This window comes from Buteo buteo, chromosome Z (genome assembly GCF_964188355.1).
Source record: "Buteo buteo chromosome Z, bButBut1.hap1.1, whole genome shotgun sequence".
NCBI classification, from domain to species: Eukaryota; Metazoa; Chordata; class Aves; order Accipitriformes; family Accipitridae; genus Buteo; species Buteo buteo.
This window is the reverse complement of record NC_134204.1, coordinates 49,549,469-49,567,949: the sequence shown is the minus strand read 5'-3', so window position 1 is coordinate 49,567,949 and position 18,481 is coordinate 49,549,469. Positions and strand designations below refer to the sequence as shown.

The window sequence follows — 18,481 nt, the reverse complement described above, 5'->3', positions numbered from 1 at the left end:
TGAATTGGAGCCCGTAAGTCCTCACAAAATGTTAATCATTAATTTGTCAAGATACTGCATTGATGAGGGGTGTAAAAGCACAAGGACACGTAAATAACAGAATTCAGGTTTTTGGGCAATGTGGACTATGGGGACATCTGAGAATTTTACTACTGTACTTTTTTAAATTAATCTTGTACATTTCTGTGGTATTTGCAGCAGTGACCTTTTAAAATGATTTCATGTCTAAGAAGGCTTGTAGTTCTAATGCAGGTGGCACATTTGTGTTTGCCACTTGGAAGTTAAATCATACTGGCTTATGAAACAGTTGTGATAAGTTATTGTTTTTGTATTCTATACCTGAAGGTGAACTGAATTCGGCTTTATTTTTCTGCACGGTCTCTTTCACTACATGTTTTCGTTGGAACAGTGTTAGACTTTTTTATTACCTAGCTTAAAGGCACAATTCTGCCATTAATACTTAGGTGTGTTTGCTGATCTAAAGCAATATGGTCTGCACAAACAAAGTATCTTTATCTTATAGTTCTTTCAATACAAAAGTGAATCTTGGCTTTTACTGTGAAACAGACTTGGGTTTATATTTTTTTTCTGTTGAAGTTATAGCATATTTGACTACATGGTGGGCATTTTCTTGTCTCATCTTCCTCTGACCACATCTAAAGCATGTGATATTTTTTCAAGGAGGAAGCTGTCTCTTCCTGTTTTGTTTGTTATTTTGCATTTGCAATTTTCTGTTTATTGTAAACCAATGAAGACTCATCATTCTGATCATGAAGTTCCTGATCTAAAACTTTTTTGAAAGTAGGAGTTTTTAGGTGATTTTTGGATCAGGATCTGGCATCTTAATCTGCATTTCATTAACTCATCTGGCTCTAAAAATCCTCATATCTTAAGTACCCACATGTTTTGACATGTAGCATTTCACATACAAGGCTATTCTTTATTACGAAAATATTATTAAGGTATTATTAAAATTCACATTTGCTGATTAACTTGCTCGTGTGCATTAAGAAACATAACATAGGCCTTAAGGTATGCACTGAATTAATAAGGCTGATGTTCTGATATTACAGGCACCAATTCCCTTTTAAGAAGACACCAGGCACCAAATGGTCTGTGCAGCCCTTTGATTACAAATAAAATAAAAGCACCTGAAAGTTACATTTATGTCTACTATGTCATACATTTATATTTAGGTATGTCCATTGCTGATTTCTCTGCAGCCTGCCACCAGTAAGAAAACTGTCCATGTAATGTCATGGCTGGTGATGGAGTGTGACTGAGACTTGGGTCCGTAGATCTAGTAATGTTAACTGTGCCTGCTCCAGCTGAGGAACCTAGAATCACAGCCGCAGTAAAGCTTCTCAGTGCGTGGGGCTGTGTAAACTTCTCCGTGCTGTTTCCCACAACTGGAGAAACACATGTCAAGGCAGGTCTGATCCCTTTCTGACCCATAACTTTATAAATTGATCCTACTGCATGCTTCATACCTGTTTAATCTGTTATTTTTTCCAAGACCTTGCAAAACCAGTCATAGGAGAAAGTGATCTGTCTTGGGCCAATATGACTTCTGGTGTTACGTGGTATTTACTAAGTATGATTAAAAAACAGAAAAGATGAGCCAAGTTATCTGATTTAGTGTGGAAGTCTGGATGCATCTCTTCCTAATAAACACACATCGTGCTTGACACACACAAAGCACTTACTCCCTTTCTAGCACTGCATCACATCCCTGTCCCTGCGTGCTTTCTTACCTTTGCTTTTTCTCCACATTGCAGAGCTCAAACACAGGAAGTCAGCCATTAGGAATCCTACATTTGCCTTATTTCTGTCTTCCAGTTATTGCATATGTCATTTTACCTTTCTGCTAGCCTTGAGAAGGAACAAAACCCCAAAGTAAGATGAGCAGCACCAATTCCTAGAAGAAAAATCTTCTGTGGCTCCATCATGGGAGGGAGAGATGTGTAGTCTTTGGCTCTGCTGCAAATTTTGGGTGTTATTTTGGAGAAACCATTAGCCCCAGTCACAGACAACTGTGATTAAATGAATTAGTGCTTGTAAAGGGCACTTAAATTGTTGGGTGAACTTTTAGAAATTACTTAAAAATTGGGCTAAGATTTCCAGTTATCTAGTGAATTAGACACCCATTTTAAATAAGTAAATGGGAAAAGTTGTCCAGATATTTTGCATGGCTTTGAAAATCACAGCTGTTATAATTAATACATTAGGAAAGCATATACATCATTGTGTATGTATGGACCAGTCTGACAAATGAAGAACTGTGACTTCAACTCCAGGAACTGGATTGAAGCCCCAGCGTAAACAGTTTGGCCAGTGGTCTTTCCTTCCTTGTCAGTCCTGTGAAAAATCAACCTGTGCCATCTAACGCTGTTGTACCTAGCCTATAACTTGGTTTTGGTTTGCTTTTTCACTTTTTGTAAATTAAAATGCTAAAACTTGCAGCAATACATTTATCTTCATGTGAAAGCAGTGAGCAAGCACTTCCACTTGTCATACTCCTCATCAGACCTTAACGATCTTGGTGGTGCCTGACAAAAGGTATTGTTCACCTAATTTTGGATCTGATTTGAGGAAAAATGAACAGCTATGTACAATTTATAACAGATTTCCCCCTTTATCATTACATGTTTGAAGTCTCAAGATTCTTTCACTACAGGAGAAGTAGGAGAACTAGAGTAGTATTAATCAGCTGTACTGTATTTATTCTTTTCTGTAATGAATGTAATGTCATGTGAATTCTTGAGCAAATAAATGGATGTGCAAGCCAAGGGTCAGCAGTTATGCATAATGATAAATACAAGCCAGATGAATCCACATGTTGCATCATTAATTATCCAGTGCTAATTCTTGTAACACTTGTGAAGTCAAGATCACTTTCTTGGGCAGCAAGACGAACAGAAGCATTTCATTTTCAACGTAGTGGAGGAACAGGAGGACTAGCAGGCGAGACTACTGAGCTAACTGCAGGTGACAAGTGGTCCTAAGTTCTTCTGAAACCTACCATCATCGTCACAGAAAGGGGCCACTCTTAAACTTGTGTGGCCAAGCCCTTTGTGCCCTCAGGCTGTTTATTAAAAAAAATTAAATAAATCAGGTAAAATTATTTTGCAACACGTGCAGCATTTGCAGTTCGTATAGTATGTTTGTGTGCTTATTGTTAAATCTGTTACAGTGTAGTGAGTCTTCACTACTGTGTTGTATGCATGAGTATAGTTATGCACTGGTTTGAATTAGAATAATGTTGCATGCACTGTTTGTCCTACAGCAGTGTCTGGACTAAAAGGCTGCATGTTCCTTGGTATTTAATTGAATGCAATCAGTTAGTTTACTGCATGCAGCTTCAGAAAGTCACACCTCCCCATGCTGAGTAAAACATTATACTGCATGCTGTGTTAATAGCAAGTAGATCAGAGGACTGAAATACTTTGTATCAGCAGTGGACCTGAATCCAGACTCTGATCCCAATCCTCTCCATGAACTCTGTCAGGCTGAACAATTTGAAAGAGATTCCTCTCCAGATTTGGGGCCTGAACTTTATTAATCTTGAAAACCAAATCCATTTACGTCAATATCCCAAGCTTCTGGAGGGGAGATGATGGAAATCCAGATTTTAGAGCTGGGTTTGAGTCCAGTGCTAAACAGTATGAATGAAGTTCAGTTGACCTAGTGTTTCTTTCAACCACATCTGTATTCTTTGCAGAAATCCACTGTCAGCAAGCATCACTGAAAAAAGGACGGAAGACAATGAAAAGGAAGAATGTTTCCCCTGTGATTTTTGAAGGTGGATAGGTAATGTGTTATCTGCAGTGAATTCTGTATTCAGTCTCCTCCTTAATGTGCTTTCTTGCTTGGGAGGTGAGTGTGGTTCACCCCTGCTTTCTGCTGTATGGACTCTGGATGTGGGGTAGTGCTTAGGGGATGGCAGAACACGCATACCCACGCCGCCATCTGGATACACAGGTGTATGCAGGGAGGGGTGTGAACAAGAATCCTCTTTCCTGTGCACAGTTACTTCAGGGCCAAAGCTCTGGGAAGCATGAGGTGCTGACTACTACTCAGTTCAGCAGGAAGCAGGATTCTCGAAAGTGAGTGGGGACATCCTTATAATTCATACAGCACACCTCTAAGTTGGGCAATGAAAGCTATAGTGCCTGATACTGTTAGAGAATAATTTACATTTGCTAGTTTAGCTATCATTAGCACTGAAATGGGTTAGAATAAATAGGGTTTTGTATGCTTAACATTGAAATCTTTCACTTCAATGTAGTATTAGTGGGGAAAATGTTAGCTAGTATTTGGATTAATTCAACTAATATATGGTAATGCAAAGCCTGAGTGTGAGTAGTTAATTGAGCTTCCCCATTCCACTTGCCTTTGTGAGAAAGCAAAGAGCCTCTCAGGGGGAGGGGAAGGTGGAGAGTTGAAAGCCAAATGGTCAGGGAAGCAGTTACGGGTATAGCTGTACCCTGCGTTTTCAGAAAGCTGGTGACTCCACGTTGTTATAAGGGGCGACGAAAAATTGTACGCCAGCCCACGGATAATCCAATTAAAGTTTATTAAAGCAAGCGACAAACAGGCAAAACAGCGCTGGGCGGCCGGGGAGTCTCCGCTCTACCAACGGCGCACGCACCCCTCCCTCAGAGTTCCCTTTTTATAGTTTTTTTGTTGCCAGGTTAAAGTCTAGGGTCCGGGCTCACGTGGGCAATTGCGCGCCCTGTTGCTGGGGGGGAGTCGAGGGATGAAGGCTGTAGTCTTCTTCTGTGTTTCTTTGTTATCTGGAGCATGCGTACTTTAGAATACACATCTTGTCCAGACAGCCAGACATTGTAGCTACAATGTTTCCAATCGCACCTGTCTGCAAGGGCTAACACTGCCCTGCAAAACGAACACACTGTGCAAGGCTTACAGAACCGGTTTGATTAACAAATACATATAAAATAAATTTATCACAATCCCCCCTTTTTGTTTTCATCATTTTGTTGGTCAAACCGAATTACAGTTTCTTGTCTCTTTCAACAACCTTGGCTTCCCCTAAGTACTCACATTGCCTTCTCAATAACATTAGGTACTAATCCAACAATTCTATTTAATGTAACAAACTTATTATCCACTGACTTAGATATAAGATTGAGAAAAGTGGTGCCTTCTTGGTGTTTTTATACATTTAATTTGGTTTTTGGTTTTATTCCCCGAGGGAGATGGAAGACTTTGGGGTGGCCCTGAGGTTATTGGGTTTGGGAGTTGTGAGTCAAGGGGCCTCGTGTGCCATTTCTGGAGGTGGTTCATCAACCTCAATCCCCACAGCAGTACGCCTCTGCCTTCTCTGCCTACTCTGTTGCTTAGAGCAGCGAGGTGTACCATCTTCTCGGCAGCAGTCGTATTCTTCAGGGGAACCTCCTTTGTCCACCTTGACTTATAGCTCTCTTATCTTTCACCTCCCAGACTCCACACCTCACTCTGGCCATAGTTCGTCTGCATGTTCCTGTTCGTAATACCCATAAGAACAATGTGTCCACCACTTTTCTCTACAGAGTTTACACCTGTAACATACAAAGGGATAACATATACAGTTAGGATCTTTACAAAAGATAGTCTCACTCATCCGCTTTTCTTCGGAACTTAATTTTCAAACTATCAGGGTCTCTGGTCGCCTCCCAGTGAGAACTCTGAATTGGTCCTTTGATTCTGCTTGCATGAGTCCACCCTCTTTCGACAGTCCGGACTGCAGTATCTGTAGTAAGCAAAACAAGAAACGGCCCTTCCCAACAGGGAGTTAGAGATGATTCTTTCCAAGCTTTGATCAATACCTTATCTCCAGGCGTAATCTTGTGTATTGCAATATCTAAGGGTGGCCTCTGCACTATCAGTCCCTTCTTTATTAGTTTTTGTCGTCTCTTCATGAGTTCAATGATATACTCTTGTAAGAATTTTTCTTCTACCTTTGGGTGTTCAATTGGCATTTCTAGGTCATAAGGCATCCCATATAACATTTCAAAAGGAGAGATCCCAGTATCTGCTCTGGGCTGTGTCCTTACATTTAATAGGGCTAAGGGCAGGCATTTTATCCAATTCATTTTAGTTTCGATGATTAATTTAGTCAGGTGTTTCTTAATTTCTCCATTCATTCTCTCTACTTTTCCTGAACTCTGTGGATGCCATGGGGTATGATATTCCCATTTAGTCCCTAAGGGATCCAAGGCCTCTTTGATAACTTTGGAGGTAAAATGGGGTCCCCGATCTGAATCAATTACTGCTATGTTTCCATATCGTGGTATGATGTTTTCTAGCAGTACCTTAACTACGGTTTTTGCAGTGGCTCGGGCTACAGGAAAGGCCTCCACAAAGTGGGTCAAATGGTCCACCAGTACTAGGAGATATTTGTATCTGCCCACTTTGGGAAGTTCGGTGAAATCGATTTGTATTCTTTCAAATGGTCTTTTAGCCAGTTCACGCCCTCCCGGTACTCTTTCCCTGAGCTGATGCTTATTTACCCTTTGGCATGTTAGGCATTCTCCAACGATTTTCTTGGCTATATCATGTATCCCTATACACATATACTTAGTTCCGAATTGGTCTACCAATGCCTGTATTCCCCAATGAGTTTGCCTGTGAAATTCTCTCATTATTCTCCATGCTGCCCCCTTTGGAATTACTTCTCTTCCATCAGGGAGAAACCATTTCCCTTCCTTTTCAATAACTCCTGCTTGTTTAAGTTTCTCCTTTTCTTGAGTGGTAAAACTCATGATACCATTGGCTTTTATTTGAGTCTGTGTTTGTTCCACTTCCCTTACAATTAGTAAGGTGGCTTTCTTTGCTTCTTCATCAGCCAAATTATTTCCCCTTACTTTTTTATTGATACCCCTCTGATGGCCTTTTACATGTACTACTGCAATTTGTTTAGGTCCTCTTAGAGCCTTTAGAGTCTGTTTTATCAAGGCCTCATGTACTAAGCCCTTCCCTTGAGAGTTCACTAACCCTCGTTCTTCCCAAATTTTGCCAAATGTATGAACTACCCCGAATGCGTATTTAGAATCTGTAAATACTGTCCCTTGTTTATTTTCCAGTAACTGCAAGGCTCTTAGTACTGCATATAATTCACAAGCTTGGGCTGACCACGTCGCATCAAGGGGGCCAGATTCTTTTACCTCTAGGGTGGTCCCATCTATTATCGCATACCCTGACCTTCGCTTCCCATTTACCATTCGTGATGACCCATCTACAAATAATTTTAACCCATTCGGTAGTTCCTCTTCTTCCAAATCCTCTCTAATTTTGGTTTGGTGTTCTATTAATTGCATGCAATCATGAATTAAGTTCTCGCTTGGTTCCCCATATAAGAACTGAGCTGGGTTTTGCAAGCTAGTTGTTTCAAGCTCTAACTTGGGAGAATGTATTAGGATACCCTCGTATTTTAGCAGCCTGGCATCAGTGATCCATTTATCTGCCTTCTGCTGTAATACTCCTCGTATGTTATGAGGCGTATACACTTTCAATTCTCCTCCTAGAGTTACTTTCCCAGCTTCCTCAACTAAAAGGGCCGTGGCTACTATAGCTTGTAGGCAAGTAGGCCATCCCCTACTAACCGGATCTAATAATTTGGAAAAATAGCCTATGGGTTTCTTTCTTCCAGCCCATTCTTGGGTTAATACCCCAAAGGCTGTTCCTCCCTCTGAATTCACAAACAGATAAAACGGTCGTCTAATATCGGGTAAACTCAACACCGGAGCATTTACAAGGTCAGCTTTGAGGCTTTCTAAACTCTGTTCGTCCTCCTGAGTCCATTTTATTAATCCTACCCCTACTAATTTCTGATACAAAAACTTCACTTTGCTGCTATAATTTTCAATCCATTGTCTACAGTACCCTAAAAGTCCTAACAATTGCCTTATCTGTCTCTTACTTGTTGGTGCCTGGAGGGATAAAATACCATTCACTCGTTCAGGATCTAATTTCTTAGTTCCCTTACTTAGCCAGTGTCCTAAGTATTTTACTTCCTCTTCAGTAAACTGTAATTTAGACTTTGAAACCTTTAATCCCTTTTGGCCTAAAAAGTTCAATAACCTAATGCTCTCATTTCTAACAGCCTCTTGATCTTCCCCAGCTAACAACAGATCATCTACATACTGCACTAAAGTCACTTCTGGGTTTGATTCAAAAGTTTCTAATACTTGTTCTAGAGCTTGCCCAAACAAATTTGGTGATTCTGTAAACCCTTGTGGGAGTACAGTCCATCTTAACTGTTGTTTCCTATGGGTCTCAGGATCTTCCCACTCAAAGGCAAAATAATCCCTACACTTCTCCTTTAGAGGACAGGCCCAAAATGCATCCTTTAAGTCTATTACACTATACCATTTTAATTCAGGAGAAAGTTGACTTAGTAAAGTATATGGATTGGCTACCACTGGGAATCTAGTAATAGTCCTCTTATTCACCTCTCTTAGATCCTGTACTAAACGGTAGGACCCATCCAATTTCTTTATCGGTAGAATGGGGGTATTGTGTGGTGACATGCAAGGTTCTAATAATCCCTGCTGCAACAACCTTTCGATCACTGGTTCTAGTCCGTATCTGCCCTCTTGTGACATAGGATATTGTTTGACTCTAATTGGAATTTCCGGGTCCTTAATAGTGACTTCAAAGGGAGCAATGTCTAATCGTCCTACTGACTCCGGGGTATACCATACTTCGGAATTGATTTTAGCTTCATCCTCTGTTGTCAAAACACACAATTTTACTGTTATTTCTTTGTTTTCTATTTGTAAGTTAATTCCCAATTCAATCATTAGATCTCTTCCTAATAAATTATATTCTGCTTCAGGTATCAACAAAAAGGATCCTATTCTAATTTGAGATGGAGTTTCTATTTCCACTCCTTTTATTATTGGTACCTGAAACGGTTCCCCTTTTGCTCCTATTACTTTTATTTTCTCTGAGGATAGTGTGCATCCTCGGGGCACTAACTGGACAGTAGATCTTTCTGCCCCAGAGTCCACAAGGAACTCTACTTCTTGATGCTGGGGACCCAATTTTAATTTTATCAAGGGCTCTGTTTTCCTGGGGGTCCCCAGCAAATAGAGCCCCTGACCCCCCTAATCTTCCTTAAACATTTGTTCATCCTGTATACGTTTTCTGCAATTCCTCTTCATGTGTCCTTTCTTTTGACAGTAGAAACACTCAACCTGTCTCAAATCCTTTATGTCACCCTGACTTCTCTGAGATCTTTCTTTTCTTCTCTGTCCTTCTCGGACAGCTGCCACCAAAATCCTTGCCTGCTTTTTCTGAATCTCTTCCTCCCTTCTCACATACACTTTCTGAGCTTCTCTCAACAGCTCATCTAATCCTCGCTCCTGCCAATCTTCCAATTTTTCCAGTTTCTTTCTAATGTCTACCCATGATTTCGCCACAAACTGAGTTTTTAACAGGGCTTGCCCCACCGGAGTGGCAGGATCCAGCCCAGAATAAAGCTGCAGATTCTTTCTCAATCTCTCTAACCATTCAGTGGGGGTCTCATCTTTCTTCTGGTGTTCACTGAATGCTTTGTTAATATTCTGTCCTCGGGGAACAGATTCCCTAATGCCTTGAACAATTATAGTACGCAGATCTGCCATGTGAGTTCTATGTTCTGCATTCTGGTTATCCCAGTTTGGCCGCTGTAGTGGCCATTTAATATCTGCGCCTGGACCATGTTGGTGTTGCTGATCCCAAACTCTCATTCCTGCTCTTCGAATCATTTCCCTTTCCTCTACTGTGAATAGTATACCTAAAATTGCCTGCAACTCTTCCCAGGTATATACATTAGGACCCAAAAATTGGTCTAAACTTTCAGATACTCCCAAGGGGTCTTCTAAAAGGTTTCCCATCTCCTTCTTAAATTCCCTTACATCTCCGGAATTCAAAGGCACTGACACAAATCCCATGCCGGGTTGTGGGCCTCCCATAGCTATTTCTCTTAGGGGGTATAGTCTTTCCTCTGACTGCTCTTTCCTCCTAGTCTGACTCCTTGTTATTCTCCGAATCTCCTCAGGGGAACTAGGAGGGAACAAGTCGGGGTCTGGGGCTGTCGGGAGAGAGGAGGAAGGGGGGGTTGGGTCAGGCACGAGTGCATGGGGAACATAAGGGGGAGGAGGTGTGGGAAGTTCTTCGGAGTTTTTAGTTTTTTTCCTATGGTTCTTTTCACTCAGAGCAAACACATGGATTCGGGTATCTAATCTTATCCATAAACTAGCATATTCACTCTCTTCTAAACTAAAGGGTTCCTTAGAATTTACATATATGTTTAAGGCCTGACATATCCAATCCTCAAATGTCCCAAAAACAGGCCAAAATACCCTGTCTCTTCTGATTTGTTTACCACCCCACACCTCCATGCAATAATATATCATCTTTTCTATGCTTTTGCCTTGACTAAGTGGCCAGTCATCCCAATGGGCAATCATTAATCCTAGAGGGCCATCTACCTGTATGTCGGGTAACCTCACCTCGGCCCCCCCCTCCATGGAGTCAGAAGGCTTGCTTTTCTTCTGCCCCATCTTCCGAAGTGCCTTCTCACACACACACACACGCGCCCCTCGTTCGTGGCTCACGCCCTCGCGGGCAGTGAGAACCGCACTACAAGAGGGTCCGCACTCACTTCGCCCAGTGAGCTACTAAGCCCGGTGGACGTCTCGTTCGTGCACACTTCGGGAAACCCACCCCGACCGAACGGGAAACGCTTTCAATACTCACTTAACCTGGAGTCTTCGTCCGGATCTTCGTGCACAAAAATTATGGGGTACTGCAGTATTCTTTTGCCTGCTTGCCAAATTTAGGGTTCGGAGGTAAGGGTCTTGGAAAGGATATCGTCCACTCCGGGGCCATCCAAGGATGGGGCGCCTCCCCAGAGTTTAGATTCCGAACCAAGTTAACCTTATCCGAGTCACGGCACCAAATTTGTTATAAGGGGCGACGAAAAATTGTACGCCAGCCCACGGATAATCCAATTAAAGTTTATTAAAGCAAGCGACAAACAGGCAAAACAGCGCTGGGCGGCCGGGGAGTCTCCGCTCTACCAACGGCGCACGCACCCCTCCCTCAGAGTTCCCTTTTTATAGTTTTTTTGTTGCCAGGTTAAAGTCTAGGGTCCGGGCTCACGTGGGCAATTGCGCGCCCTGTTGCTGGGGGGGAGTCGAGGGATGAAGGCTGTAGTCTTCTTCTGTGTTTCTTTGTTATCTGGAGCATGCGTATTTTAGAATACACATCTTGTCCAGACAGCCAGACATTGTAGCTACAATGTTTCCAATCGCACCTGTCTGCAAGGGCTAACACTGCCCTGCAAAACGAACACACTGTGCAAGGCTTACAGAACCGGTTTGATTAACAAATACATATAAAATAAATTTATCACAACGTGGTTCTGCAGAAGCAGAAAGACCAAGGCAGAGTGGTCTTAACATGTTTTAAATGCAAATTGCAATGCAAAGTTAGCAACTGCCTAGCACCTTGGAAACAGAGATGCTCTCAAGTTCTTCTGCTAATAGCACCTAGCCACTTGATCACACAGAGAAAATAAGGAATTTGAGTGTCTTTCGTATGTCCAGACAGTTCATCACCACTGGATGGTCCTTTTTGGCAAATACAGCCTGTATGTTTATAAAATGTCATGTATCTTATGGTGTTATTCAAAAGGGCAGTGTTAGAACTTTAATCCTCTAATAAAAAAGAGGTTTTGTAAGATACCTATCTCCAAAGTCCTTTTTTGGGGCACGAAGCCAATTAGGGGTTACAGAAAAATATTTGTTAGACTGAAGTTTTTCATTTTACTTTTGTAAGGTTTCCTATGCCTTCCTTTGAAATACCTGCTATGGGCTACTCTTTGAGAGAGAAGATGCTATAGTAAATGACCTGGGGCTGGACTGAGTTTGAAGGTTACTATGATCCTGATTTAGCAACAGAAGACAGTTTTCATTTCTCTCTCTCCATCTCCCTGACCACTACTAGGATAAACAGCTAGAGACCAGGCTGAGTGGAAAATACCCTGAAGGTCACAAAGGAAGTTAAAGGATTGAGCTATCTGACAGATCTAAACCTTCAAGTACATTTTTCTTTATTTTTTTGGTATCGTTGACTGTGTTCTTGACAGATGGAGGGTTGTGCAGAAGGAAGGCTTTTGTAGGTGTGCATTCAACACCAAGGTTTTGTATACCCCCATTTTATGTTCATAAAAGCTGCAACCAGTATCTTAAGAGGTTTCCTCTTTGAAAGGTACCCCAAATTTTGGACCAAGATTGTCAGAGTCTAAGTTATGGTTAACTGCAGATATATATGGCTGTGTTCTCAGCAGTGGAGGAGCGGCTGTATGCCTCTGTGGCATTGTCTGTTGGGGCATACATTTGCGATAGCTGTAAGGAAAAAATGTGTATGTTAGCTCCAGTTTTGCCAAGCACAAATGTGACTGTCTGTGCATGCAGAGTGAAGAGATGCATCTAAATAAGATGTGGTACTGGATAATCACTCTACTTTTCTAAAAATAAGACCATTGTTCAGGACTACTGTATTAGAAGTCATCATCAAGATCAGGTAGATTTCTCTGTTACTGATGAATGAAATAGAGTTTCTGAAACTTACTTGCATGTTATAAAAGAAGGTACAGATTGTACTGAAATTGCAAATATTCCTTAAAGTTAGATAATCTATAAATACTGAGAACAGAGCTGTCATTGAGCATAGCAATGGATGAAAAGTTTCTTTGGCAGTAAAAGCAAAAGAGTCCTCTCAAGTGCATTGACTTCTGTTAGCAGATTGATGTAGGTCTCATACTGAAGTTGCAGGAGCGTAAGAATAACAACCATTGGATAGATTGCATACTACATATCTAATAGCATGTGGTACTCTATGTCTAACAGTTGTCAAAGCCAACTCTTATACTGTATAAAGTTTATTCAATAAACCAAAAATGAAGTTGGCCAGCTTGCTTTCATTTTCTGCTTGTAGATTTTCTACATGTGAAAAAACTCCGTTTCAAGAAACAAAAGGAGGAGCGGAGGGGAAGAAAAGGAGGAATCATCATCTCCTTGCTCCACGAGTGACAACAGCTTGCGTGCCACATCTGCTGATGTCGCCTTATTCCACAAACCTTTTCTTCCAGGCTTTCTGTCACTTGTGCGGTCAGGAGAGGCTTCGCTTCAGTCAGGCTGGTGTGACAAATGGCATCGCTGGGTCTCTGCGCCCCTTCCTGGGGGGACTCCCCTGCAGGGGTACTCCCTTGCACGGTACTCTGAATTCGTGGCAGTAGGTGCATCCATGCCACGCAGTTGCCTCCCCTTCCTGTCCATACTCTATGTTCTGTTTTCCTTAGCTACTTCTGCAGCCTTACATCTTCCAGACATGGTCAATTTACCAGTTGACGTTTAAAATTCCATAAACAGTAATATACTGGCTTAGTCTTCAGAGCCAGCGAATATCCCTTGTGCTACTTCAGACAGCACATGCACATTTTGACTGTTTTGTAAATGAACAAATAATATTTCAATTATTAAATGTATTTCTAAAAATGTACTTTTGTTCTCTGTTTTTTTTATTTTTATATTCAGTGTAGACTTTGTTTCTCCTCAGCAAATACTGGTACAACACTTGGTAATGATTTATAAATTATTAAAAAAAATAGCAGGACTATAATACTGTTAAGAAATAACTGGGAGCCTTCTGTACAATTCTTCTAGACAGTCATTCTTTCATTTACAAAGTCCATCTTTTGGTGTCTGTTTTTTTAACCTATGCTTTGGACGTGGCAAAGATAAACTTGGGAACTGTGGGATACTAGAAGACATTAACAAGAGAATATTGGTAGGTTTTAAGTCTTCTCATACAAAACATTTCAGGCTAAAAACTAGTCACAGTTTCTCATCTCAATATTTGAGATGGCTATACTTTTTCCAAATATGTTGAGAAAATCTGTGCAATTTGTATGTGCTGTCATTTTTCTGAAATGTGAGTTCCAGAATTCTGTTTTTTAATCAATTAAATCATATTAATTAAAAACAGCAACAACAAAACCTAGCATCACAGCCAAAAAAATCTTTGAAACCACAAGAAGGGAGGGTATTTTCATGTGATGGTGTTTCATAGAGGAACAGATTTGAGCTTCCTGAGTGGGCTACTTTATATAACAGTCAGAGTAAAATATGACTAAAGCTATGAAAAATATCAAGGCATTAGCCTTTTTAATGGAACAAAATGGCAATGTAAAATGTCTTTTTTTCTATCTCAGAGAGGTGTCAAGTCACTTTAAAGCAGAATAGGTCAGCCTCAGAAAATGCATGTTGGTAATTTTTCACTGGATACATTTGCGTGCTGAAATTATATTCAAGATACACAACATGTTTTGTGCCAAGAAAATGACTCCACAGTATGACCATCTGCAAAGCAGAAAATACTCTTGGACAGATTTGGAACTCAGCATGTGGTCCCTACTGCAGACAGTGCAGTAGCTAATTTTACAAGAGATCAAGATAACTCTACACTGGTATTTATCTGAGCCTAGCTAATGAAACAGCATGTGGCTTAGAAAGGTGTAATATGTGTCTGTGTCGAATAACTTTCTTATTGGAAAAGAAACAAATGTAGTCACATCTAACTTTTCCAAACTCTGTGCAATTGTTTAGCTGTGCAGGTATGTCCAGAACTTCTGCTTTTGCCTTCCTTAGACAAGCATTTGCACGCACAAGTCAGGAAATGGCACTCTCAACCTAGCAGCAGTATCTATTTCTGGGGTTGATTTGTGGCTCAGGTGTTGTGCTGCAGAGGCATTTGCAAAATTGATTTGCTGCAAAAAAAAGCTTATATCTGCCCTGTGTGCCTGGCAATTCAAGCTAGAAGGAAGTCTTTAGGATGTCTTTGCCACATCACCAGGTTATTTGTGTAAAGACCCCTCCAAAAATGATCTAGAATATTCTGAACAGAGAGATCCGGGAACCTTCCCCCAGAAAAAGTGGATGTCAGTGTGGTGGCAGATATTCAACCATCGTTTTTCTTCCTGTTTTCATCAGGTACTTCTTTAAGACTCCCTAACTCCCAGGTGGGAAAAGAACTGTGCCTTTTGTTGCAGGTACAAAAAGAGTTGCTGCCAGGTCACTCTGACCTTGCCTAGGCAGAATCGCTCTATGAATATCTTTTCTGAAGTTTGCAACATTTTCACCAAAAGCATTGGTAACTTAAACCCTGCAGTTGCTTGAGTACATTTAGTATTCACAGAGTTTCAAAAACCAAAGTTAAAGGCATTGTCAAGTTCAGACGTCCTGCCTCATCTGACACGTATGTCAACAAGCCGTCACCTTTCTCAGGTCCTTCCCCTCACTTCCAGTCTTTCTGCAGACTTTAGGAACACTGAGTTCAATAACACTTGAGATATTTTGCTAAAAGGAAGACAGGTAGTTGGAAAATCTATAGCATTTTGTTACTGAGGGAGAGGATGTATATCCTAGCTTTTCAGCTGCTTGGTTCTTTCCCCACTCTGCCGAAGCAGGGCGTACAAACAGCAACGCAGGCAGCCTTGCCAGCTCTTAGCCCTGGGCTTCAGCCTTTTCAGCGGGTGCATTTCCTCTCCTACGCTCAAGTGGCAGTTTTGATCAACAAGGTCCTTGAGTTAGATGGGTCTATTAAATAACATGCTTTATGGCTGATTGTTAGGAGCTGGCTGTCAGAAGAGGTAGTAGCAAAACCACTACAAATTCCAGCCCTGCACCAGGAAAATAACAAGCTTATTAATGTTTTTTTGCCAGGTGCGGTGGGCTAAAAATTCCCTTTTCTTCCTACCTGCTCCATGTTGCTGCTAGAGGGAGAAGATGGTGGAGGCAAACAGGAAGAGAAAGGAGTTAGAGGTGAATTTATCCTCACAGTTCGTATCTCTGAAACACAAATCCCTTTTGTGAGAGGCAAAACCTATGAGGGGTCTCAACTGAAAGAGACAAGGACTGCCACAGGCCTGGACTTCCCTCCCCATTGCCTCCAAGGGATTTGGTTCAGTACAAGAAAGAGATGGGGAAACCACAGGTTTGAGCCCAGTAGCAAGGCTGAGGGGGTGGCTCTGTATAACATCATGTCTGTTTGCTTTTCCTGAGTCAAAGAAAAGAATTTTTGGTGAAGAAGAAGAATATTACTTTTTCCTGATTACATTGACAGGAGTAACCTATGTCTCAGTACCGTGATGATCACTGTGTGTGATGCTTGCTGTGCTGTATTTCTAAGATGCATCAGGACTGCTCTTTTAAATCAACCGATTTTTACTTGCTCTGTAAGAAAAGTTAGTAGCTACTTTTAACTATAACACTTGTTTGGAGTCAAAGCAGCATTGTGGTAAATGTGGGAACTAAATGCAAGCGCTGAACTGTAAAATGGAGTGCGGTTGTGGCCGTGATGGTCTGAGGGCATATGCAAGGCAGGGTTTGTCGCGACAGGTGATTTTATTAAATGAGCAGATGTAGTTGGGGAACAAAAAAAGAAAAAGACAAGCTATGGAACAAACAAGCTCTCCTTTAGACCTGAAGAAAGGATTGTGTGCCTGAAAGCTTTTTTGACTATCTCGCTGTAAATCTCACGGTTCTTCAGAATGACATGACTTTAAACCTGCTGCAAGGCCTGTTCCACCCCCGCAACCACCCACCCTCAAAAAATAATAAATTAATACAATTCTTTCAGGTGATTCAAACTTTGGATTGGGCCTTAGGTAAAAGCACCCAAGGCATAACTATATAGTTATTACTGATTGCAACCAGATAAATCTGTGACATTTACTGAGCCATTATATGTTGAATGCTGATACGTATATGACATTTCTCTCCTGACTCACTTGTTGATCCTGTGAATTCACCTAATGCGCAGTTGAAATATCATCCTGCACATGGCATAAAATTAAAATAATTTATGTTTTTATCAAGGTGATGTTTTTAGGTTTTGATTATTTTGACTCTTCTTTAGCTTGTGGTTCATTGTCTCCCATTCTGTATATTTTTTTGCATAAAATACATGTTATTTGCATGTTTTTAGGTCTAAATATAATGTGTTGTTAGTCTCAATCCATATTTAAAGCAGTTAAACCAGGTTAGGAGCTGTCTTTACTTGTATCTGTGCAATGGTTCTGTGTTGCAGTATCAACAGGACAGGTCTGTTACAGCTGTGTAGCTAATGGTCACAGGAGGGTCTCTGTGTGCATGGGAGCAAATTCTAAATACTGACCAGACTGACTATTCAGGTAATAAGTTGTTAAATACTGAAAGGATCTATAAAATTTGTTTGTAGTAGTATGATTTCAAGAGTTTTTGTAGTATATGGTTACTGTCCTATGAGAGAGAATGAATTCAAATTAATTTTCAACATGCATTTCTTTCATTCAACTTCAGTGTGATGGGAAGAATGAAAGCAATATTAGAAAACTGAAGCAAAATGTTAATGGCATTAATTTTGCTTACAATATGTGACACAGGGCCACAAATAGATTATTCAGATCATATTGAACAAATATAAATTAAATTTTTTTACATCACATGTGTTGTATACAATGTGCATATTACCAGGAATATCTTAGGGTTCTGGTATTACCTAAAGCCAGGTGGTTTTGCTCTGACTGGAAAAGTGCATAGTATAGTAGTGAGAAAAAATGGTAGTTACTACCCTTTACATTAAAAGAAACATTTTAAAAAAAGGTGTAAAGCAATGTTGATTAAAGACATGTCTTATGATCAGATTCCTCATGGCTTAATAAGGTACAAAAATGAGACTTGGAAGAAGGTATTAAGAAATATATTCTAATTTACAGTAAGAAAAGGTCTTTTTAATAGTGTGAGAAAACATTTTTATCCTCTGTAGTTTTCAAGATACTCTTCCTTACACTAACATTGACTATTTACTATCTTCTGCTTCACGCTGAAATAATCTAAGTTTGAATGGCACCTGTTTTAGCCTTGAGAAGACAGTTAACTGACCTGCTAACTATCCTTCCTTGTGAACAGAAATATGGTATGAAGCTGTTCTCTCCCAGTGCATTTTGAGTATAATGAAGAAACCCACACATACATTTGCCATGAAGCTTTTTTCTGTCTCTTCAGGGAAGCTATCAGTCGTGTTTGTGAAGCCATGCCTGGTGCCAAAGGAGCCTTCAAGAAACGAAAGGTATTTTTCTTTTCTTGTAGTGCAGTTGACAGTATTTTCTTAGTTCAACACAGATGAGACCAGGCACAGCAGGCAGGTGACTTTAAAGCAGCTTTGAGAATTGCAGATCATTAATCATTTAAAGTATTGGTTGTTTTCACCTGCTGTATGTTGCTTCTTGCCCTTTTGGTCAGGATCTGCTTTTATAGGTGTCTAGAAGTATGAGTACCTCTAAGAAAAAGATTGTGGCTTGCCTTTATGTTCCTACTGTAGAAACCCCCTCTTCCTTTTCTTTCTCTTGTAGATTGCAGGCAGAAGGCTTAAAACAAACAAAAAGGGA

At 40.7% G+C, this 18,481-nt stretch overlaps 1 protein-coding gene across 1 annotated transcript in view; it reads left to right on the top strand.

Moving 5' to 3' along the window:
* Positions 1-18,481, top strand: part of SHC3 (SHC adaptor protein 3) — a 64,464-nt gene that overhangs the window by 22,921 nt on the left and 23,062 nt on the right. The window contains exon 3 of the mRNA XM_075019661.1: positions 18,099-18,162. Within this exon, the coding sequence (XP_074875762.1) occupies positions 18,099-18,162 (64 nt within the window). The remainder of the gene's footprint in view (positions 1-18,098; positions 18,163-18,481) is intronic.